Here is a 26151-nt window from a genome sequence, read left to right on the forward strand (position 1 = left end):
CGAGCTTCTTGAGTGTTGTTGGAGCTGCACTCATCCAGGCAAGTGGAGAGTATTCCATCACACTCCTGACTTGTGCCTTGTAGATGGTGGAAAGGCTTTGGGGAAGTCAGGAGGTGAGTCACTCGCTGCAGAATACCCAGCCTCTGACCTGCACTTGTAGCCACAGTATTTATGTGGCTGGTCCAGTTAAGGTTCTGGTCAATGGTGACCCCCAGGATGTTGATGGTGGGGGATTCGGTGATGGTAATGCCGTTGAATGTCAAGGGGAGGTGGTTAGACTCTGTCTTGTTGGAGATGGTCAGTGCCTGGCACTTGTCAGGCACGGATGTTACTTACCAGTTATCAGCCTAAGCCTGGATGTTATCCAGGTCTTGCTGCATGCGGGCACAGACTGCTTCATTAGCTGAGGGGTTGGGAATAGAACTGAACACTGTGCAATCATCAGCGAACATCCCCATATCTGACCTTATGAAGGAGGGAAGGTCATTGATGAAACAATTGAAGATGGTTGGGCCTAGGACACTGCCCTGAGGAACTCCTGCAGCAATGTCCTAGGGCTGAGATGATTGGCTTCCAACAACCACTACCATCTTCCTTTGTGCTTCAAATCACGAAATAAAGATTCACTTTGATTCACAAAACTACCGCAGCAAGGTGGCTTTCTTTGAACTATCGTCCTGGTCCACAAATCTCTGGGAAATACTCTAAATTCCCTACACCATATACAACAACAATTTACAGAAAACTAGAGGGAGCAACACTAAATAAGAATTACATAAAAGCTTATTAAATTATTTTTCCCTCCTGATTCTAAATCTGGATTTAATCCAGTTCACTCTCTCCCAGTTAGTAATTTTTCTCAGCTGTCTTTCCCAGGAGCTCGGTGCAGCCTGACATTCCAGCCAACACTGAGCACAAAAAGAGGTCCCAAGGAAGTTTGATCTTCCACATAATTGATCTTAAAATTGATAGTCGTGTGACTGACGCTGTGTGATTTTCAAAGGCTAGCCCACCTAAATGAACTGTCCAGGATGTAACTGACCTGGAAGATCTCGGTTACGATTGCTAGTCTGTACTGAGGAGGGCAGCTTCCAGGGTTGCAGACCTGCATGTAACAGACCCCTGTTGGGAAATGTGGGTATGTGGACACGTGGGGCTGAAATCCATCTTTAAACAAAAAAAATAACAGCATGCTTTTTCTCTCTCATTAATGATCCAGAGATAAAATCTCATATCAGGCTTCAAAGCTGCACATTCTTACAATTTTATTAGCGAGTCATTAATTACAGACAAAAACATATTCTCCCGTTTATATTAAAGGGAATTTTGAACACACTGCTGAGGGGAGGGTTCACAGTGGTGCTCCTCATGGTCAAATAGACAGTCCACACCCACCGTCTCTTCACACAAAGAATGGGAACTGGAATAGTGTAACTGAAAAGCTATCAGCATTCAAGAAGAGGCAATGGATTCAGGAGAGGATTGAAAATGTTTTAACCTGCAACAAAATCAGGAATTGTAACACTCCACTTCAGTTACGTCAGTGTTGAACGTACAGTCAACATGGATTTAACTTTAATTGACAACAGAGTTCCAGGGGTGGGTGCAAAAAGATGACACACACGCATGCACAGCAGAGTCACTCAAACTATAGCAATTACACTGCTGGCTGCAGACACAAAAATAAATCCATTTTCTCCAACCAGGAAAAAAAATATCTTTAACTGATGGATGTTACTGGCATCTGAAGACGACTGGATTTCTCCACGAGACCACCAGCATGCTATAGCTGTTTCCAGGCTTCCTCCAACCAGCCCTTTAACCTCAAGGCTTTGCCATATGGGACTCTGGCAGCTTAAATGTTGTGAGTTCCAAGTTCTGGTAACAACAAGTGACTAATAGTTGGATGGATTAAAAATGTTGTGCTGATTTGGGCCTGTGTTTGATGGATCACAACTGCAAAAGACATGGTTGAGAAAAAATTTAGGCTTTGTTTCCCCACTGTTGGGTCAGTGGCTTGGACAGTAACTAGAGGGTCCTCAGCAGATTCAGGAGAGGATTGAAAATGTTTAACCTGTAACAAAATCAGGAGTTGTAACACTCCACTTCACTTGCATCAAGACAGAAATGAAACTGTTCAATCCTGCCCAACAGCCTGCTTCTAATCCAATACATTTCTAATTATTGCATGTAGCGCAAATTGCTACCCAAGTACAACAATTTTGGAGTCTTGGATGCAGTGAAAACGACACCTTGAGAGCAGTTCAGTGGCAAAGTACTTAACATACTCACCAGGGAAGGCAGAACAGGGCAGTAACATTTTTCCACTTTTGACACCCTGTCACTGTTAAGCTCTTGTATACAGTGGGTTGGCTCTCTCTAATCCACCCCAACAAATTAACCCCAACCTCCAAAGATTAGCACTTACTAAACCAGCAAAATAATTCTATTTCCCAATCCGGCTGTGAATAAAATTGCTAATTTAATACTAAATTAGGAGGTTTATGCACCCTCGTGTACCAGGAACTAGATTGTAATTGCCCACACTAGTTTTACTCAGAACCCTTACAGACAGCAGAGTTTCATCCAAGGACAGGTTTGATCAGCAGAAGAGTCAGATGACAGCCTCTCTCTGCTGGCTGGAAGGGTCCTACAGAAAATGGTGGTAGTCCAGTTTCTAGTAGAAATTGGCCATAGCACAAAAATGATGCTGATTGGCATCTCACTCAGGACGGCTGGTGTGGGAAATTACACTGGTGCTGAGTGCAGGGAGCTTTACAGTAGTTTTTAAATATTTGTTAATTGGAGACAAATTGCTTTGAATGTACTTAATGCAACACATTGAAGCAGTAATGAACAGATAAAGCTTGGAGGTTGGAATGGGGGGTGGGGGGTGGTGGAGGGGGTGTAGAATGGATGTGTGAACGCTCCTTCCTCTGATCTCATCCGTATTGCAGGAGAGATGCTAAGATCTCGGGTGTCCCCATAAAATGGGAGGTTCAATTGGAGGGGTCATCCCTGGGCCACCTGACTTCTAGCAGGTACCTCACTTGGGCATTAGCTGCGACCTAAGAACAGAGCATCCAACCTGTGGCACAGGCAGAGATACCACATGGCCTAGGAATCAAAGACTTTGTTACAGGTAAGGAAAATATTCTACAGAAAGCAAGGTGGCCACGACAGAGAGGTCGAGATAGAGTAAACCCAGAGATGGTTTATATACCCTTACAACATACGCTAGCTTGTGTTCTTTATATTTACACAGCTAGAGTTTGTGGGTGGCCTTTAAGTTATTTGCCCGGAGGGGTTATAAAATCATAGAATGGTTATGGCACAGAAGGAGGCCATTTGGCCCATCAAGCCTGCATCGGTTCTTTGCAAGAGCAATCCAGCTAGTCCCAATCCCCCCCTCTTTTCCTGTAGCCTTGAAATTTTTTCTCCTTCAGGTACCTATCTAATTTCTTTTTGAAAGCCACAATTGACCCTGCTTCTAACATCCTTTCAGGCAGTGCATTCCAGATCATAACTACTCATTGCGTAAAAAAGTTTTTACTATGTCGCCTTTGGTTCTTTTGCCAATCACCGTAAACCTGTGTCCTATGGTTGGTGACCCTTCCGCCAATGGGAACAGTTCAGTGGCAAAGTACTTAACATACTCACCAGGGAAGGCAGAACAGGGCAGTAACATTTTTCCACTTTTGATTTTGAACACCTCTATCAAATCTCCTCTGCTCTAAGGAGAACAATCCCAGCTTTTCCAATCTATCCACATAACTGAGGTCCCTCATCCCTGGAACCATTCTAGTAAATCTTTTCTGCACCCTCTCTAAGAGCTTCACATCCTCCCTAAAGTGCGTTGCCCAGAATTGGACACAACACTCACACTTTGTTTCACAGTGACCCAATAGTAGTGTAACTGCAACTAAATCAGTCAGTTCTGCGATTTTCTGTTGATTGCAAGACCACCTTAAGAAGCCAGTCTTGCACTGCTTTAGATTACTGACAACCTCCGTATAACCAACTATTTAACCTCCAGATGGTTTGCCATATCTTTCTAACCAACAGTTTCGCTAAAGTGTAACCCAGTGCTTACTGTAGATTTCCAAATCTTTGCCTTGTCTCTCCCAACGCCCCCCCCACCAAACACCTTTTTTTAAAAGACTGCTTCTTTGTAAATTTAAACCTTTTTTCTTTTAGCCTGGCAATAAAAATGGATGTTTCTCGGGCCAGGTTTTATGACTATCACAGCAGACAGCAATGGACAAGTCTCCTTTAAACAAATCCTTTGAGTTGAACTGGACTGAAAACAATTGACCTGTTCAAATCTTGGAGGCAGTGCAGGGAAGAGGCATGAGGCTGGTCCCTAGAGTTAGAGGATTGAGTTACCAGACTAGAATGGATTAATTTGGGTTGTTCTCAGGGGTATATAAGATAGTTAGCAGTATAGAAAAAGTAAATCAAGAACATAACTTCAAAGTGAATTGTGAAAGGGTGTCAGGTTCAAACTGGCAAAAGGCCAGTGATCACTCTGTGTGAAGAGCTGACATCATGTGGAATGAACTTCCAGGTAAGAAAGCAGAAACAAAAAAACCTGGAATTATTTAAGATACAGTTGGATGCTGTAGATAGGAGGGAGGAAGCAAGTAGACTGTCTGATCTTTCTGCACAAATGAAAAAAAAACTAGCAATGTTGGACATCTGAACAGAAAACAAAAGTGCTGGAAATACATAAGCAGGTCATTCGGCACCTGAAAAGAGAAAAGACAGGTTAATCTTTCAGGTGTGTATCCTTCTTTAGAATGGTTTTCTGGATGATCGAGTACAGCTTTCCTCATCTGTATTTAGTGATCTTGTGAATGCTTTGTCTGATCGTGAGTTATTGGGCAACAGCAGACTGTTTAAATTATACACCCACCACTTGAAGCAACTTCAAGTTGGCTAATGGAGTTTACTGTTCCATAACTGTTCTTCAGGATCTGTGCTTTCACTGGCACTGTTACATCTTAAGCTGAAGTGCACTGTAGAACTGTGCAACTTTGGGTCCTGAGGACTCTTGTCAACCGTGGGCCAATAAAATAAGAGCACACACACTAGTTTCCATTTATTTACACCTCTGTTCTGAAGTGGGTGTTATGATTTAGGTTTGCTCCAACTATTTTTTTTAATTCATTCTCACCATAAAAGGCAGCTTTCATAGGTGAGTCTGTACTCTCTGTGATCTTAAAATAAATCTTATGTGTTTAGTACATGGAATACGTATCTCATGGAAAATAACCCTCCCTCTTAGGAGGAACTTACATATACTGAATACCATATCACATCTTCAGGATGTCCCAAAGTGCTTCACAGCCGAAGAATTACTTCTGAAGTGCACTCACTGTTGTTTTGTAGGCAGACATAGAGGCCAACTGCACACAGCAAGATCCTACAAACAGCAAATGGGATGAACGACCGGTTAATTATGTCTTTAGTGATATTAGTTTTGGGTGGGGGGGGGTGAATTCCAGCCATAACACTGGAGAACTTGCCTTTCTTTAAACTGTGCTGTGGGATCTTTTAAGTCTACCTATGCCGGCGCTTGGGACCATGGGTTTAATGTTTTATCTGAAAGAAGGCATTTCCAACAATACAGCACTCCTTCACTGCTGCACTGGAATGTCAGCTTAGATTATGTGCTCATGTCTTGGAGTGGGGACTTCCAACCCAGAGACAAAAATGCTACCCAAAGCTGACTAAGCCATACTGTCTGTATGGAATTAATAGTTAATCAAACATATTTCATATTTGATGTTTCGATCCGAAACAATCCCCCCCACCTCGCCAAAAAAAAATCACTTTAACTTTATGCAAATCCCAACCCAGAAATCACCTGCTATTTGTTTATTCTTTACATAATCTGAACAAAACACTACATAGTTTATAATGGTACTAAACATAAATCTACATGCAGGATTAAACAGTAAAAAAGATACATATTTCGAGTTATAAGCCTGTGGCTTTTATAATTATCAAAAGATAGATCAAATTCGTAAAGCATTAGTACAGGTATGGTCACAATTTTATAATTTTCACGATGAGTTGATGACACTATCAAAAAGTACTACATGGATACATGGTACGTCATGATTAGTGTTAAAGAGCTAGTGTCAATATGGGAGCGCTACAGCATAATACCTGCCAGATACATGCTGCACATGTTGTACCAGGTCATCATTCGACATCGTGGCAGTCAAAACAGAAATAGTTACTGAAAGCTTGAACTTGTTCGTCATTAAACACAGGGAGCCAAAAGTTGCAGACTGTAGAAATCGATAGTGGGGACAATTCAAGTCTCTCAGAAAACAAAATTAATTCCAGTTATCTATATGTTTGCCAAGAGAGAGTGAAGGATGAGTGGGGATTTGAATTTGTTATTGTACATGACCTCTTTTGGATCCAGAAAAGAGAGCAGGTTAACTGCCTCAGAGTCAGATGCAGCAACAATACGCTAAGGGCTCAGGTAAGTCGAAGAGTATGCGACAGGACTGTCTCGTTTACTGTCTCCACTTCCCTGAAAGACTGAATTGTGGCCCATTTATATTGCGGACCTGGGGCCATTCCAGATCTGCCACGTTTACGCCATAGGATGGCATTCATAGCACCGGCTGCAACAACGTACAAATTGTTCAAAAGTTACGACTATGACTTTACCATTTTAGCTACAGACATCCTCCAACCTCAGCAAAAGGTCTTTACAAGCCAGCAATTTGAAGGTAGCCTGTTTGAGTTGGGGATGGAAGAGAGCTCGGCCCACCCATAAGCAAGGCAAAATAGTGGACTGAGCGACCAGCGCCCGGGTGGGACAAGGGCGTTTCTACCCACTGATGTTTTGGGTGCAGAGACAGGGGACAAGACCACCTCACAGGCACATCCTGTATCTCGAGAGACATGTAAACGTATTTATTTATATTACAGTGCTCCCTCCAATGGTGTGTACACCAACTCATTTATGTTGCAGGATGTCTCCTGAGGCAGAGCACCAATAGAGATGTAAGGTTTAAGCTGCTCCTCCTATATACTGGAGTCAACACCTGCTCTTTACTAGGGCCTTCTCTTCTATATAAAAGTGGTTCAAAGAAGTGAGGTACTGTATTAAACATATACATGTAAACCAGTTGGTCTAATTATTTATAACTTTCACACAACAATTGCAACCATGTTACAGTCCAGCAGTAGTCACTCTATATGTCTTCTAAATCAAATTAAATTATTTGGACTCACCCCAGTGACACTCAAACACCCTCAATTGTTCTAAAATTGAGAAAAATGAACTTTCAGATAGCTGGATCTATTGTGAAGACGACTTCTCACGAACTATTTTTTAAATGCTTGACTTCTCCCCCATTTCCTCCTCTCTTCAAGCTGCTGACTTTTGCTGGGGTGCAGTTCCATGGGCATAAGGTGCCCTCCAGTACTTCACCCAAGGAGCTATTCTTCATTCATGAGCCTAGACATTGAGCGTCAATGGGCTATTTGTCTATGGTGGCATCACAGCTGAATCTGATCCCGTCCTCGCCCCATCCAATGCCAACACACATTCTCCAACGGGATTGCGATCGGGAACCCTGGATGGTTTCCCCCTCTCCCTACACTAGGGAAGTTGATGAGTGATTTCAATAGAACCACAAAGTTCCCCTACTAACTATACAAGGTCACTACTTGTGAGGGAGGAAAAGGTATGTCTGTCACGAACCAGCGGACAGAATTTTCCTGGAAAAAGTCAAGTCTAAAAGAGAGAGGAACAAAAGTCCCTTTTTTTGATGCACATCTTAAACTCGGGATCTTCACAGTGGGTTGTCAATGTAAACATGGGGCAACCAGATGGTAGTGGTGGGTTAGACAAAGTAATCCAACCAGTGAAGTCCAGAGACTTGAGTCTTACTCTCGGACATCACTACATGGACCATACCGGGTGCTGGGAATGGAACACTTTCCATTTCAGGCACCCAGCATTAGAGGTCAGGTACAGCCTAAAGCTCGTTCTACTGGGCTCCGACCATGCACCTCAGTCACAACCTCAAAAGGAGCACCCCCTACTGCACCATGTGACATTTCTCCATTTCCCACACCAGCCATCCTGTAGCCTGTCTGAATGAGATTGTCACTTTAGTGCTGTGGAAATTGGATTCAACCTGCCCGAGCTCATTTCACATTCAGCAGACAGAAGAGACTTTCATCCCATCGGTTTGGGCAGATCGTGAACTCGTGTCAGAGGTGAAAGGTTGGTGTCTGACCCACTGCGCCACCCAAGTCCTTGTACAGTGTGAATTATTCCAATATAACCCCCATGTTAGTGTGAATTGGGAACAATAGCAATTTTTAAAAAAATCACTTTTATAAAATGACAACGGTGATATGTGTGACCCAAGGTCACGTGACTCCACAGCGGTCACTGTGCAATAGAAATTAGCTTATTGATGAGCAGTGCAGGAGGGGTATCCCATACACTACCCTACTGAGAGTGGTAACACTGTCACAGCAGTTTCTTCTACAAAGCTGATGTCTAATTTCAGCCCTTTCACTTTGCCAACACTGGACAGCTACAGAAAAGGATCCATTGACCTGAATGCTGACCTCTCACAACCATATTGCAATACATGCAGAGTAACTGGAGCTGCACCTTACATTAACACAGAAAAAACATTTGTCGATTTAAAATAAAAAATGACGATGCATTGCACGCAATGTAACACTGCACTGTGAGAAACAACCCATGGAAGTGGACTAGTGTTTTAAATTAAAAGGAATGTTGAAAGTCTCCCTCTCTCCACATAGGTATCCGGTGTCCAGTTCAGCACCTTTACTGAGGTAATGGGACCAGCACTTCCACATAGTTGACGGGGAAGAATCCCGATTGGCCGTGGAGCATTCCTTCATACCAGTTGTCATCGATCTGATTGGTCAATGTGATGGTGTCGCCTTCCTTGAAGCCAAGCTCCCCTTCGTTCTCTGGCTCGAAATCGTACAGCGCCTTGCAGCAGGGCTGGTCTAGGTGTGCTGCACATAACACAAAATGCATTCTATGAACAGCTTTAGTAACATTTTTCTTCAAATTTTCTTCCTTCTTTTGAAAGCACTGACTCTTGCAGGGGTAAGATTCAAGGGTATCAGACTCCCTTTGGTACCTCACCCAAGTGGCCATAATCCATGTGCGAGCTCATATAATTGGTGTTAGGAGGCTATTTGACTGTAGCATCACAGCTAATCTTGATCCCATCCTCAACCAAAATCCACACAGATGCACTTTCTAGCAGAAGTCACTGGATAGTGGTCAGGAGTAAGAACACTCGATAATTTTCCCCTTGTAATCCAGGAGCGCTGAGGCCAATTTAAAGGCTCAAGTGTTGCTCTGGGTCAGATAGGTGACTCATCAGAGACTAAGGATTGAATCTGTGCCTTCTTGGACTATGTGGCTCAGTAGCACATTATACATTGCACTTGCCAACTAAGTCATTGGGGAGAGGGGGAAGGTATTAGGTATAATTCATGGTTGAACTTCCAAAGAAAGATTTTAGTGTGATATATAAAATGGGCTTTGCATTATAAAGCAAGTCAGCAAAATGCAACTTGAATGTAAAAGACATCTAGAGCTAAGGGGTGGGGAAGTAGGAAGATAGGTCACATTGGAGCACCAATGAACCCTTGAAAGCAGAATGACATGGATTCAATCAGCTCACTCTTGAGTGCCTAATCTCAGCTGTGCTGCTTTGGATGGGGAATCAAGAGATGGCACCGGGCTGCCATCGTGTGCCTCCTTGCTGCCAGGTGAACAGCAGCACTGGTAAAAGCTGGGATCAAATCACCTGCTCTCTTGGCCACAGGAGGGAAGTGGCTTGTCAAGATCAAAGACCAAAAGGGAAAAGCAGAAAGAAAGCAGAAAATTCATACTCCTGCTAAAAAGTTAAAATAAAATTGGTGAATTGTGTGTATTCACACAATTAAACAAAGGCACTGGGAACTTGGTTGAGACTGTCTCAAATCATTTAGGCAATTTAGAATCATAGGGAGAAAATCTTAAAACCTGGGCTGGGTTTGACTCTAGGATGTTGTACTAACCCAGAGCACCAATTCTCTCTCCCTCTATGGTGTATTTACATATCTCCCAAACACTTACCCATTCAAGTAATCAGAACAAAACAAATGATTTGAGTTAGAATATACAATACTCTTTTTAACAAAAAATCATTGCAATCTTGAGGGAGAAGAACATTTTGAGCAAGGTTGCTGACTCATAATATTCAATGCATTTAAATTATTTTGTTACACCATGAATTCATGTTAGTGTAATACAGTTAACCTGTGGCAACACTATCAGAACTGAAACTGTTGCTTGAGAAAACCACATTGGTCGACCACGTCTGGACCTTTGTTATAATAAGGATACTGAAACATACGCCAATTACTGGGAACCTTTATACATCTGTCTCCATCCCTACCTCATCCTCACCACCGCTGAAACTCTTACCCATGCTTCAGCACCTCCATGATCTGTTTCTCCAATGCTCTCCTAAGTTCGACCCAACATAAACTCCACCATATCCAAAATGCCTCTGGCCACATCCAACTCATTTAACAACCTTGTCTTCATCATCTTGCCCTGGCTCCATTTCTCACAACCCTTTGACTTTGAAATCCTCATCTACAACTTCCTCATTGGCTGTGACCAGCTTCCTACCTCTGCAACCATCTCCTGCTCTAGGTGCCAGTTTGCATCCTCTGCTCTTCAGACTCTTGCCGACTGAGCACCCCCTCATTCTCCACTCCACCATGCTGACACAGCTTCAGCCATCAAGCCCTACAACCTGCAATTCTCTTCCTTAACTCCTCCCCCTTGTTACATTGCTCTTCCACCTTTAAAAAAAAATCTGCTGAAAACCTCTTTGGCCAAGCCTTTGATTCCCTCTCCTTACCCCCTCAGCATTCATTCCACTTCCATTTTGAAGTACTGTGGGATATTTTACTACGTTAATTTTCTACATAAGCCACAAAATGTATACGTGGCAACCTCAGACCAATTACAGTGCACCTCGATCACCAACGCATGCAGGCACAGCAAGGGCCATCACGATTACAACACATTAAAGTCCGATGGTTAGCTTTAATCATTATTAGCGTTGTAGAATTGTTTTAGCATAAATGCCAGATCATTTCCCCACAAATGCAGTTGACAATGCCAGAAAATTAATCTCACTAGCAAAATACAAAAGTCTGGTTCAGAAAACTTCTGTAAATACTAGCAAAAGTAAAGGTTTGAATAGTGATTTACAGCAGAATAAAGAGTATGGTGTCCAGCAGTGGTTTTCAAACTGGGATTGCGCAGACCTTAGGGGATCAGTGAGTTCACAATGTGAAATCTGGATGTCAGTGATTGTACCAAGGATTGGTGCAACAATCAACATGTTGTACAAGGTGAAGCAAGTACATCTCCCCGCTGACACAATACACTTGGAGCTCTGGTCCACAGAACCAGGCTCGAGAGTTCTGTTAGTGTTCTTCAGCTCTTCATTTTTTGGTGCCGATGTTTCCTGCACTGGCTGCAGTATCATCCTTTGGGTCACTGACATCTCAGAAATTTTAGAACGAGTGGTCCCCAAGGGTGCGCCTTTATGCCCTTTTTACACTTGAACATCTCAAGACTAACAGGGAACTAGTCAGTTGCTTGAAAAAGAGAAATGTTAATGGGGTAAAGGGAAGCAAGCAGGAGAATGGGATTAGACTTGGTGTTCATGTGGAGAAAAACACTAGCACAGACTTAATGGGCCAAATGACTGGTTTCTGTTCTGTAACATTCCATGATTATGAATGTTGGCAGGGAAGTTTGGAAACCACTGGTGAACAGAGGAAGGAAAATACCACTGTGGCACAGCAGAGGGCACTGATGCTCAGGGTACAATCAATGCAGATTTTTTCCACACTGCCCTCACACTCCCACAAAAGTGGGATAAACAGCTCTTCCTAAAACCAGCTGCTAGTGATACACAGATAATTATGGGTATTTTTAGTGCCAAAACAGCTCAAGAAAAAAAAATTCTCCTTTAAATTCTTGTTCTTATGAGTTTTTGTTCATGGTTAAACATACGACCATCGATCCTTATTAAATCGTGACAACCCCTTTGAGAGAGAGGCTGACATCTTTTTATCTGTCAGAACTAAAAACTGGGCATTAGCTACCCTACTCACAGGGGGGTCCGCTGGCTGGCGTCCTATTGGGCTTGTCTGAATGGAAGGAGGAGGCTGTTCATGGGAAAGTTAATGTAAAAATTAAAAAAAATTCAATACAATATACAAATCATCTCTATAATTAGTAAACTAACTCCTATAGACTGAAGATGGAAGCTTTGTTAACTGATCACAGCCATTATTTTCACCTCCCTCTTCCCCACTTCACATTTTTCTTTGAAATATCCTCAGATATGGACAGTATTTGGAAATCAAAGATTCGTAGAAATTCTGGTGCAGAATTAGGCCTGTGCCAGGGCTAGCTCCCCCACCAGAGCGATCTACTTTAATCCCATTTCCTTGCTCTTTCAATTGCTTATTGAGTTCCCTCTTAAATGTTGTGATTGACTCAGCTTCAACAGCCACACGTGGTAATGCATATTCTAATAAGTCTTTGTGTGAAAAGTATTCTCCTAAACTGCCCCTTTATGTACTAATCCTACGGTTACACTTCTTGCTACCAGTTCAGCAATCAGTGAAGATAATTTTTCACTATTTAGGTTGTGTCTGGAGAGAGCACTTTGAGCAGTATAACAAGAGTCAGGCAGTGAGCAATTTGAGGGGATGAATTATGAGCATCACACAGCAAGTGCACTGCACAACACTGTATACTGGCTTAAATGCAGTTTATTTCTCTCGAATGCACTGACTGAAAAGGATGGAGGAAGAAGGTAACTTTCAAAGGGGAATTTGGATAAATAGTTGAAAAGTAAAAACTTGCAGGGCTATGGGGAAACAGCAGTGGAGTAGGAATAATTGGATAGCTCTTTCAAGGAGCCAGCACAAGCATGATGGGCTGAATGGCCTCCTTTGCTGCTGTATGATTCTATGAATATCGGAACCAAAGCACTAAACTAACTTGCTAACAATACTGAGGAGCAGCAAAAGTATATGGCCTGTATGTTTAGATCAGCACTGAGTGCTAGGAGAATTTACTGTTCTCCTTATGGCCAGCCATTTTCACATCTCATCTGAATTGCTACCTGACAGGGCAGTATATGGATGTAATAAACAAATTGCTAATTCTGTGAAATGGAAAGAACCAGGTTCTGGTCAAGAAAAACATACACATTCACTCTTCCAACTAATTTGGGGATGGTGAATGAGGGGCAATACTTCACACTGAAAGTACTGCTATACCCCAATGCAACTCTTTTTTAATAGAACTACTAACAATGCAGTTCTATTATTTTATGAGGACTTTTTTCTTCCTCCAGCTCTTGTAATTGCTGATTCTGGCTGATATATGGTTCCATTGGCGCCAGCAGTCCTCTGGTACATTGCCAAGTGTCCATTCTTAATGGGAGAGCCTCAATCGTAAATGCTGGCAGGCTAATTGACAGTGGAAAGCATCACAGCTGAGCTTGATACTGAGTATCGTCAGATGGCACCAAACAAAGTTCCACACATGGGCTTTCCAACAGGAGGGATCATGAGATAGTGATCAAGAGTGGGAAGCTTGGCTTATTTTACCCTCCCTAGCCCAGGGGTCTTGAGGCTAATTGTAGCATTCCCAGTGCCATCCTGTCTGAGATCAGCTAATTCAGCACAGACCAGGGATCAAACCTGGAGCCTTCTGATCTGTAACAAAACATTTGAATAGCATTATTGTTCCAAGACTGGCAGCCAGGAGTCAGAAAGAATGCCTGTTCATCCTCCAAGCTGTGACAGTCAGCCAGAGATGTAGCTGTTAGATAAGCCGTGGAGTTGGAGGAATCTGGTGTGGTGGTCTTCATGGGGTGTTTTAGAATGGCTGCTGACTGGTTATCTCCTTTCATGGTGGAAATGTTTGAAAATTTAAAAAGACGTGCACTCTCAGAGAGAAAGGGGGGTGGTGGTGGAGAAGAGCGGTGCTTTACACTGAACATGTGGATGTGGGTCAGAGCAAGATCAGGCTAAGCAGTGATGCCTTCCACGGTCAAATAATTTGCTGATATTCATTGTCTAGGCTCTTACATAAAGAATAGTTATTTGGGTGAAGTGCCAGAGGGCTGCTGATTCCAGCATAAGTCAGTGTCTTTGGAATGGGAGGGAGAAAATTAGCGGGGGGGGGAAAAGGGCAAAAATTAGTAAAACATACATGGACAGGTACAAGTAAAAGGTGATCGCCATGAAAATGCTCAGAATTATGGTAACTTCACAATCTCTGTAGCGTTACAAAAATCCCAGATCCAGAACTAAGGGTGGATCTATTTTCCCTTTGCCTTGATAACTCACAAATTCTTTATGTGCGAGGCTAGTTAGCAAGTGCAGACAGGCTATTTGACTGCGGAGCACCAAGCCCTATCTTGCTCTCACCCAAGGTCCACATAATGTATTCTGCAGCGGGCATTTTCCCCCCTCTATGACTCGGGGCATTGAGAGGTCAATTAAAGTGCCCTGGCTATTGTCCTGGCCGCAATCACCAACTCAGGACAGACCAGGGACCATCTGCTCGGCTTGGATCAGTTACTCGCTGGCTCTAAAAAAAAAATGATCCAGTGGGGAAAACTGTTAAGGTAGAGTCGCTAAGTAATTTACACATTTATCTTTCTTCCATAAGACCATAAGAGATAGGAGCAGGAGTAGGCCATTCGGCCCCTCGAGCCTGCTCCGCCATTCAATGAGATCATGGCTGATCTGATTTTTTACCGCAACTCCACTTTCCCGCCTTTTCCCCATATCCTTTGACTACCTTGCTAATCAAAAAGATTTCCTGCTGTGCAGCATGTGATCAAAAAGAGCAGCAAAATCCTGCTCATAAGCAGAGGCTGTTAAGCTTGGGAGACTAGATTTTATTTTTGTGCCCGAGTATCATTAATTTGAGCAAACTCCTGACACAAATTTGCAGCCATCAAGTACAGACTCAGAGCTCAGCACGTAAAGTTAAAGCTTAAAAGAATTAGACAAAAACTAAGTAAACCAGGAAAATAATCCCTGAAATCAGTTGAATGGGTGGAACAGACACTTCGCTCTTTGGGGAAGGGAGCGTAAGAGAAGTTAAAGTAGATCTAGATTCAACAGCAAAAGAAGTCTGCTTAAGGGAATGAAAGACTGATTGATGCTAATGAGTTTAGCAGAGATGAGTTCCTCACTGTCCCCTGCTGGTTAGTAGCGTGAACCAATGGGCACTCGTGTATAAAGAAACAGAAGACACTTTTATATTGTGCTAATACTCCTAATACTAGTACAATATAAAAGATATATTTGCCAGCTAAGGCTGGCGACTAAGAAGACTCTTATCAAAATATAAAACCAGCTCAGTTCTCAAGTCAATTCTTTCCCCCGTCATAGTCAAAACCTAAATGTGCCGGTAGTTCATAATAACACTCGCAAACTCATCCTCCTCCTGCTTTCTTCTTTCATATCAGATGGTCTTTGCGACCAGCACGTTGGGGTCTGGATATTTTCTGAACTCAGCAAAAAAATATAAAAAGATAATCGATTTGTTAAATATTGGGTATTGGTAGTAGGACCCAGTACCCAACTGCTGGCGCAATTCATTTCGCAACCCTTAGCTGGTCTGATATTCCGGTTAGGGATTGAGAGCCTACTTCAATTCTTGCTACCTCTTAATTTTCTCCCCTCTTCTCACAAGGGGAGGCACAATTCCACAGACGATGGCTGCTCTCTAGTACCTTACCAAATGGCCGTTCTTCATGCACAAGTCTAGACAGCTAGTTTCAGCAAGGCTATTTGACTATGGAGTATATCACAGCCTAACCTGGTCCTGAGCCTGTTATGCATCCATATTAGCACTTTTCAGTAGAGGGTCCCTGTTTAGTGATCAGGAGCAGTAATCCTGGTTGAACTCTTCTCTTCTCAGCCTAGGGCTGCTGAGGTTAATTGTGGTGCCCCAATTGCCACTCAGGCTGAGATCTGATTAACTCGGCACAGACAGGGATCAAACCAGGGAGCTTCCTGGTTTGTATGGCTCAGTACCAGGCTGAACCAGAGTGAGCTGAAACCCACTCTAACTTGAACCGCCTTGGAACTAACCCTGCTGTTGCATGGAGTTTACGCTGCTGTTGCATGCAGTTGTGTGTAAATCATCCCATTTTCTCAGCTCACTCTCCTGGATTTAACAATGTGCAGCTGAAAAAAAGCAAAGGATTCACAAAGAGGAAGTAGGTGGTTTGGAAGAGCTTGTGGGAGGGTTGACTAGTCAGTTAAGGTGCATTCACACTGTTGTGCGTGGCAGCTCATGGCTCACTACTAATAGCCAAACAGAAAACAATTGCTTACCTTGTGATTTTGTTGGCCCACTATAGGAGAAACCTCCATTGGAATGGTCTGTGTCTCCATATTCGGTATAAGTGCTTCTAGGCTTGGGCTGGTATTCACGCTTGGGGCGACCCGATGCATCCCGTATCCTGTGTGTAACAATTAGGAACATCAGACAAGGTGCACGATTAATGCTTCTCACCACAGTGTATAATGGAATCATTAGAATAAATTAGTATTACCAATTCACTTCACCGACCCTACATGTGGGGCTGGTAGCACAACTGAGTCTACATGAAAACCTATTTTAGGTATGACTTGGCTGTGTAAGATCCCATCACTTTTAACTCTATATTCACCATATTACTATCATTTGTTTGTAGGGGGTGGTGCGGAAGTAGGGGAATGTTGAATGCTCAAAATACAGTTTTAGGCAGCTGGCCATGAAAAAGGTTTAAAAGGACACGGATACTGTTAAAAGCAATTGAACATTAAAGACTTTGGATACCAAGTCACAATGGAAACATTTAGACCAGAGTCAAGGAGCCGTGTGGCAGACCCTCAATTTCAGAGGACTGAGCTTTCGCGTGACTGGAGTAACTAGGGCACTTTAATCTTGAAACAAGGTGAGTCAGAGAGCGCCTTACAGAGGTACACAAGACATTAATAATACAAACAAAATTACTACATTCTGGAAAAAAAGTGATAAACGGCAGCCTGCAGTAGGCTCCAATAATCGCACATTTATCCTTATTTAGGTTTGTGGATGAACATGAACCCTATGCAGCCACCATTTACTTTCAAAAGTTTCTTTCCATATCTAGACGCCACATTTACACCCGGACGATTGCAGAGGAGACCAAGAGAGACACAACACCCTATGCTTGGTGCGGAATTTACCAGAAAGTTCAATTGAATCGAAGAAAAAAATGTAAAGAATTGCACTTAATCACAACTCCCAAATGCATCAAGGTGTTGCATTTACACTTAATTACTATGAAGTGCAATGGATTATGCCAGCAAACAGCAGCCAATTTGTGCACAAGATCCCAGAAATAGCAATGAGATGAATGGACAATTAATTGGTTTCAGGCAATGTTGCTGGGGAGCTGAATGCCAGTCAAGACACCTGGAAAACCCCTTGCTCTTCTTCAAATTGTGCCACTGGATCTTTAATGAACACCTAAACAGGCAGACAGGACCTCTAATCTCATCTAAAGGTCAGCAACTCCAACAAAGCAGCACTCCTTTAACACTGCGCTGGAGTGTCAACCTAGATTAAGAGTTCAAACACTGAAATGCACTTGGAACACTATCTTGTGATCCAGAAGTGAGCACCCTCCGAGGCAAGTTGACGCACTTTAAACGTAAAGTACCGGTACAAGTTATCTTGCACACCATTAATTGCCAACAACTTCCATTCTTTGTAAAGTAATCCTTAGCAGAAGCAGCTCTCAAAACGAACATTGCGTTGCTGGGTCCAGACCAGCTGTTTCTAGAACAGACGAGCCGCACTATAACATTTCTGATCTGTTAATAGAAACTGACTGCAGTTGAAAAAGTATGGATGACCTCTGCACAACACTTCTATTCTTAGGGTAAACTGCACTGCAGCACCATGCTCAGTGAGGTTTCCCTAATCATACTATGGGAATTTTGTTTGTGCTGTGAGCATGCAGAAGAGAAGCTATTTCAACTTCTAAGGTTTAAAAAAATTGTTTAGAGTGAGGGAAAATGTTGCAATTTGGACATAATGAGTCTTTCAAATTAATTTCGAGCCTTGCAGTAGGTTGCTTCTCATTCAGGATGCAGACCATTCCATCAGCCTGTACTTTTCCACTGAGGTTTTAGCAGACAAGCTCAAGGATTGTTGGATTTTTTTAGAAAAACAGATTGGAGGCAGTCTTTTTTGTCGTCATCTTCCAATTCTCTCTCCTCCTGTTCTGAAGGTGCTATCGTGGTCTGTAATATGGCTTCACAGACCAACCAGCCACCCTGCACTACCTCCCCCAGGTTTCCATGCTTCATGTGCAAGTCCAGACAGTGAGCATCTGCAGTCTATTCTACCATGACAGGGGCCCAGACATGAGTTGGAACTATGGTTGATTTTGCTTCTCCTTAGCTCTAGGGGCATTGAGGACAACTATAATGTCACCCAATGTTGCCCAGACTAACTCAAACCAGTCTGAGAATAAAATCTGTGAACTTCTCCAGCTCAGATACACCCTTTCTTTATCAACCACTGGGTGAATTTGGCTTTCAGCAGTTCCTTCGAGACTGAAAATTCCAATACTCTGAAATTCATCTTCTGAATTATTAAAATGCATTTTGTTTAAGTTCAGCAAATGTTAAAATACTTACATTTTTCACTAAGTTTTATTTGTAAAGTTGAAAGTCAACCCCACAATGTATTATGGTTTATAAGACAATGAAATTCTCTCGTATATAAATCAAGGTTAGTAAAATGTCAGAATGCCAAGATAAATGTTCTCAGTATGATAATGCTAAAATGGGTCTCCATGAAAAGTAAACTGCACACATGATCAACATTTAGATAACTACTCCAATCTCATGGAACAGAACCTTACAGTCGGAATACAACGGCACATATAAATCAATAGAAACTCGAATTCTATAGGCTTGATCGATGCAAGTTAGCAACAAACTGTCAATTCAATTCAGCAGCAGTAAATGAGAATATGCAGTCCAATTGCCAGGTCTCAGTCACAGACATTCATTTCTCATTTGCAGAATTTATAGTATTGTGGTGCCACATTTACTCAAGCTCTGCCACAATATTTAACAAACCTGAATAATCCCTTTATTTCCATCCACCCCAATTTTTTCCCTTCTTTACGGTACTGACTTATACTGGGGTACAATTCCGTGGCTGTTAGTAGCACCTCCATATTTTGCTCAAGTGGAAATTCTTTGTGCATGAGCCTGAAAAAATTAGTATCAACAGGCTATTCCTCTACTGATGGCTTCATAGCTGAGCCTGATCTTGTCCTCACCTGTCATTCGTACACTTGCAAGGGTCATCGAATACTAATCAGATGCAGGAACTAACTGGCTAACTCTGCCAACTGAGCCAACAAAAGATCTCAAGGAAATTGCAGAAGAGCACTGCCAGAACACAAACTCACATTGCTTTCCTGCCCTCCCACAGGAAATAGGCTAGATAGGGAGTGTGTGAAAGATCAAACTGGGTTACATTGAGTGTATAACTTTGACTTCATCGATGCCTTTTCATAGCATTCCTCATTTTGTTATTTGTTTTTTTTAAAAAAGGAAACCCAGTTTTAAGTTTCTCCCTTAACCAATATTTCTCCCTGCCTTCTCCAACATTAGAAAACCTACTTTAAATCCCAAACTACACAAAAACAGATTGCAGCTGTAATTGTATATTCAAAATACTATATACAGCACATGCGGGCATGACTCACTAGCTCCAAAACTCCAACATCTGCAACAAATTATATTAGCTTGGAGTCAAACAATGGCATATTTTTTTAAATGAAAAGATTGGAATATACTTATTCTGTACCTTTGCAAACAAGTAGTTTCAGGATGCCATAGATAAATAAAGAGATTAGAAACCAATTAAAATGCAAGACAAAGGCATATAGGGATTATAAGAATGATGAAAATGCTAAAGGAGAATATGAGAAGATAAAGAGGTTAAGAGGAGGTTACGAGCAGGATAAGGAAAGCCAAGAGTGAGCAGGAAGAAAAATATTCAAAAAACACCAAAAGGAGCAGTAAAGTATATCAGTAAAAAGAGAATTGTTAAAACCGAGGTGGGACCCGAGAGGAGAGGATGGTCCATTTGTAAATGGTAAAAGTATTTAATAAGTACTTTAGTAAAGAAAAGGCGATCAGAAAGGAGGAGAATCCTGAAGTGGTTAAGAGGGAATTCAACAAAATTTTACTTAAGTTACTTAGGTTAAAGGAAGATTAAGTGCAAATACCCAAAAGGGATACATCTTAGGATCCTGAAGTTGAGGCAAGAAATTGCCAAGGCCCTTGAAATTATATTGCAGGGTTCTACTGAGTGTGGATGTATGCCGCAGGACTGGAGGGTGGCCAGTATAGTACCCATTTTTAAAAAGGGAGACAGAGCTAATGTGGGTAAATATAGGCCAGTTAGCTTGAAATCTGTGATAGGGAAAATTTTTTAGAGTCTTTAATGAAGGCTAAAATTACCATGTATATAGATAAAGAGAAAACAGTTAGAAGAATCCCATATGGGCTTCAAAAGGGACAATGGGGCCTGATAAACCTCTCAGAATTCTTTGAGGAGATAACAGAGGTGGTGGATGGGGAAAATGCAATGGATGTAGCGTGCATGGATTTTAAGACATGTGAGATTATTAGAGAAAATTAAGTGATATGAAATTAGGGAAGGACGGCAGACCAAATTAAAAAGTGGTTGGCATGTAGAAAACAAAGTAAGAGTTATGGGGACGTTTTCAGAGTGGTTGGCAGTAGACAGTGGTGTCTCAGAGTTCAATTCTGGGGCCACTTCTGTTCACATTATTAATGATTTAGAGGAAATGGTGTTGAAATTTGTAGATGGCACCAAAATAGGAGGTATAGTTAACTCTCTAGAAGACCAAAGGAAGTTGCAAAAAGATATAGATTAAAAAGTGGCAGATGGAATTTAATGTCAGTAAGTGTGAGGTGATACATTTTGGTAAAAAGAACAGTAATTATAATCTGAATGGAAGTAGGCCTAGTGCTGTGGAAGAGCAGAGGCACTTGGGAGAACAAGTTCACAGGACCTCAGGTTGATAAAGCCATAAAATAGAAGGAATGGAATTTTTAGGTTTTACCACAAGTATAGAATTTAAAAACTAAGGTAATGATAAGCCTATACAAGACCCAAGTCAAAGTACAGTGTGCAGTATTGGGCTCCACACTATAGAAGGATATGGAGGTTTTAGGGAAGGTACAACGCAGATTCACCAGGAAGCCTGGTATGAGGAAATACAAAATATGAAGACAGACGTGAAAAACGGGGCCTTTGTTTGTTAGAACAATGTAGATTACAAGATTATATGAGCTACAAGATTAAACGCAAGAGATTTAGAAGAGACTAGGAGAAATTTCTTTATACAGAGAGTTGTGAAGTTAGTGGTGGAAGCAGAAACTGTCAACATTCAAAATTAGATTGGATAGGTGGATGAAGGAAAAGGGAATAAAGGGATATGGAAACAGGCAGGTAAATGTGATTAAGACAATTTGCTTGCGTGGAGGGTGAAACCCAACATGGACTGGTTGGGCCATGTGGCTTGTTTTCGTGTAGTAACTTCTATATATTTCTGAAAGTAAAATCCAGAATGTTTAGATTGCATTTTGATGTTCCGGCTGCTCTGAAACACTCCCTATAAACCTAAAGTAATGTTTGCAATTTTTAACAAATTTCCCATTTTGACTGCATCATTTATGGCCTGTTTTAGTGTCATTAGTCCAGGCTTGCTCAAACTATCCATATTCCAAGGTAGGTTCGATATGGCTTGCCTGAAAGTTAATCAACTTTTCTGAATATAAACACAGTCAAATGTCCTGCACAAAGAAAAGGAGATTTACAAAGGCTACAACTTCTGGGTTTTATGCTCTGAAAGGAATGTGTCACAAATGTGGTTATAGGGGAAGCACAGGCACTATGATGGATCTGTCAAATTATAAGAGATTATTTTTAACATACCTTTAAAGGATTTTGGTAGCTGACCAACTTGTGCCCCCTTAACTTGGTTACTGCTTGCTAAAAACAGCCTATATGTACATGAAATACATACAGTTTGGAACTCAAAAACCTATGCCATTTCAACGTCTAGGTGGACTGCTTAACCAATGTTGGACACAAAGTTCACCCAGGTGCTAGGATCAGTTAATATTGATGTCCAGGCTGCAAGAAAGAGGCAGAGCTAATCTTTTGGGGATTGCTGGCCCACCAGTGGTGAGTCTGTTGTAGCAGACATTTCAGCCAGGATATCTGATGATGGCATTGATTCACAGCTCCATGCGTAGAATCCACCTGACGGAGAAAAAAATACTGGAACCTTTTCCCAGTTTGGCAGTCCCCTTCTTGCCACACTGCTGTACAGATAAAGGGTAACTATTTTAGTTTCATGTAACACTTTTCGTCACAGAAATGTTCCAAGAATGACCCTGATTTCTGTTTTTTATTAAATTAAGTTCTGCAATCTAGTAAAATCTGCAGTGCTTGCTCTTGTTTGTTTAATTTTACTTAATAAACCAGATTCAGTTTTTAGCCTGGGATCAGGAATTTACAGTGGTAATCTATATTATTTTCAGCATGTAGCTTATCAATAAAAGGATTCACTGTTCAACCTGTGGCTTGCTACCAGATTATTTCATGCACAAGGTCACGTTTTGGCTCACAGGAAGTGTAGATTTGCCTGTAGAAGCAGTCTGTCACTTTGGACACAAAAGTATCTGGACAGCACCCGAAATGGAACAAACACCATGTCACAATATCTTAAGCTAGAGAGTTTAACCCCTGGCAAAACCAGACTCTCTAAACTTCTTCTATTCTTGCCCTTCTTCTTAAAGTATTCGACTCCAACTGAGATACAATTTCAGAGGCACTAGCAGTCCTCTGGTACCTCATCCAAGGATTCACTTCTTTGAGAGTCTAGACAGTGAGCTTTGATAGGCTACTGGATTACTACAGCAAAGTCTGATCTTGTCCGCGTGCACACTCTCCAGTAGGGGTGAGTGGATAGTGATGAGGAGAGGGAATCCCTTTCCGAGGAGAGGGAATCCCTTTCCGGGCCGAGGGGTACCACAGTCAGTCGCAGCACACCAACAATTGCTGACTCAAGGTAAATCTGGAAATAAATATGGGGCTTTTGGCCTGAATACGTCAATAAGGGGTGTGCTTTTAGCCACTAGGCTATCACGGGAGCTAACTCTCTATAGGAACCTGGCTCTGATGAATAGCTAAAGCAGCTTAATGATGTTTTTACATTGTTAATCTTCTGTTATCAATATATGTGTACTTCTGGTGCTGTCAGCATGTTATCAATGTAAGGGAGGCAAACCTCAAGCTTCCAACGGCATCTACAATCTGACTTTCTGTGGGTCTCTCGAGCTTCTATCAGACACAGCAGAAAATAGGGCCTCCGTCCTATTGCTCATTTTACACAAGTTGCAAATGGCTGCAAGAATGCCACTCTCTCTGCACCTACCAATATAAAATGCCTCAATTGTGAAAGCCTTCCTCTTCACCATCCCATTCCTTCAATCAGAGTTTGATGTAGCGGAAGGGAGAGGGAGAAAAGAAAAACAAACACTGGGGGAGGGGATGGAATAAACTGAAGAAATGAAACCATTGTATTTCTGACTACATCCATTTGGAACTGTAGGATGTTTCCTTTGAAAAACCGACAAATGTCACGTTCACAATAGGACAGCCAGGATGTGCTTCTAAAGCTGCATGAAATACAAACGGAAATTTCCTCAACATTCAAAGATCACACACTAACTAGAGCTACATTCTCTGAGAAACTGTGCCATTTTTCTCCGCCTGCTTTTAAAAGAACCTTTCCTGGCTGATAATCGAACCAACAGAATGAAGTGTTTGCAATGAATCAGGCTTTTAGAAAGGGAGCTGTTTCCAAGGAAACGGATTATAGACAGTCCAACAGCAGGCATTCTGAGAATCTCACAGAAAGCACAGCATCTTTACCAGATAGAAATGGACTCTGCAACACCAAAGAATAACACATCAGATTCTAAATTCAACACACTGGCCACCAATTAATCGATATCTGCCCTCTGGCTGGACACAAGACAAAATAACTAAACTAATCCTGAAGTAAATTTCAATTAGTTAACAACTTCAAGCTCAGTATTCATTTATGCTCATTTTACATTGCACTTAGTGGGATGGTAGGGCCACCAGCAATCAATACACAAATCTCACGCAGCCCAGTGGCTACCCTATAGTATACATGCCAGATTTGCTAAGGCTGACCATTGGAAAGACACTTTGTTCTGGGGTTCCAGCTGCTGCGAAAAATCCAAATGGTGGGAGCCGAAGGCCCCAAACCTCACTAAAATGCAATATAAAAACTGTTTCAATGATCATTAAGTACAAATCTGGGCTTTCAGCAGCACGATCACAGGCAGATAAACAGGCTGTCACAATTTTCATCCATTTGTACATTGGTATGACTACAAGCACAAAGCAATGCATAACGGCACTAGAATTGGTAGCTAACATTTTAGCCATATGCTTCACCATCCCTTCATGTCCTATAAGTTATTTCCTACACGACAACAATGACTACACTTCAAAAGTACGTCATTGGCTGTAAAGCGCTTCAGGACGTCCTGAGGTCATGCAAGGCGCTATAGAAATGTAAGTCTTTCTTTTATAAGTGATGTGGAGATGCCGGTGATGGACTGGGGTTGACAATTGTAAACAATTTTACAACACCAAGTTATAGTCCAACAATTTTATTTGAAATTCACAAGCTTTCGGAGGCTTCCTCCTTCCTCAGGTGAATGTTGTGGAAATGAAATCCTCGAACCCTTCGCATTTATAAATCACAGAACAATGCCTGGTGATTACAGATAGTCTTTCCAACTGCCCGTTGCCACGGCAATCACAATGTGCAGACAGAGAGGTGTTACCTAAAAGGCCACCGAATATACAAACCACCAAAAAAAAGAGAGGCAGAGACATAGAAAAGACAGCAAATGACCCGTTATATTAAAAACAGATAACATATGTTCGCTGGTGGGGTTACGTGTAGCGTGACATGAACCCAAGATCCCGGTTGAGGCCATCCTCATGGGTGCGGAACTTAGCTATCAATTTCTGCTCTACGATTTTGCATTGTCGTGTGTCTCGAAGGCCGCCTTGGAGTATGCTTACCCGAAGGTCGGTGGCTGAATGTCCTTGACTGCTGAAGTGTTCCCCGACTGGGAGGGAACCCTCCTGTCTGGCGATTGTTGCGTGGTGTCCGTTCATCCGTTGTCGCAGCGTCTGCATGGTCTCACCAATGTACCATGCTCTGGGGCATCCTTTCCTGCAACGTATGAGGTAGACAACGTTGGCCGAGTCACAGGAGTATGAACCATGCACCTGGTGGGTTGTGTCCTCTCGTGTGATGGTGGCATCTGTGTCGCTGATCTGGCATGTCTTGCAGAGGTTGCCGTGGCAGGGTTGTGTGGTGTCGTGGACGCTGTTCTCCTGAAAGCTGGGTAATTTGCTGCGAACGATGGTCTGTTTGAGGTTGGGTGGCTGTTTGAAGGCGAGTAGTGGAGGTGTGGGGATGGCCATAGCGAGGTGTTCGTCGTCATTGATGACACGTTGAAGGCTGCGGAGAACATGGCGTAGTTTCTCCGCTCCGGGGAAGTACTGGACGACGAAGGGTACTCTGTTGGTTGCGTCCCGTGTTAGTCTTCTGAGGAGGTCTATGCGATTTTTCGCTGTGGCCCGTCGGAACTGTCGATCGATGAGTCGAGCGTCAAATCCCGTTCTTACTAGGGCATCTTTCAGCGTCTGTAGGTGTCCATCGCGTTCCTCCTCGTCTGAGCAGACTGTGTATTCGCAGGGCCTGTCCATAGGGGATGGCCTCTTTGACGTGGTTAGGGTGGAAGCTGGAAAAGTGGAGCATCGTGAGGTTGTCCGTGGGCTTGCGGTAGAGTGAG

General features: G+C 42.4%; 1 protein-coding gene across 2 annotated transcripts in view; it reads right to left on the minus strand.

Moving 5' to 3' along the window:
- Positions 1-1250: 1250 nt before the first annotated feature.
- The window catches only part of sh3gl1b (SH3-domain GRB2-like 1b), a 127967-nt gene continuing 103066 nt past the window's right edge, over positions 1251-26151 (minus strand). Inside the window, exons 8-11 of one of the 2 annotated variants that reach the window (XM_067968112.1) lie at positions 16483-16610; positions 12220-12273; positions 5299-9036; positions 1251-1956 (exon numbers count right to left, since the gene is read on the minus strand). In XM_067968112.1, the coding sequence (XP_067824213.1) occupies positions 8840-9036; positions 12220-12273; positions 16483-16610 (379 nt within the window). In that variant the 3' untranslated portion in view covers positions 1251-1956; positions 5299-8839. The remainder of the gene's footprint in view (positions 1957-5298; positions 9037-12219; positions 12274-16482; positions 16611-26151) is intronic. The other variant, XM_067968111.1, reaches the window with a different exon arrangement.

This window comes from Heptranchias perlo, chromosome 29, assembly GCF_035084215.1.
Source record: "Heptranchias perlo isolate sHepPer1 chromosome 29, sHepPer1.hap1, whole genome shotgun sequence".
NCBI lineage: Eukaryota > Metazoa > Chordata > Chondrichthyes > Hexanchiformes > Hexanchidae > Heptranchias > Heptranchias perlo.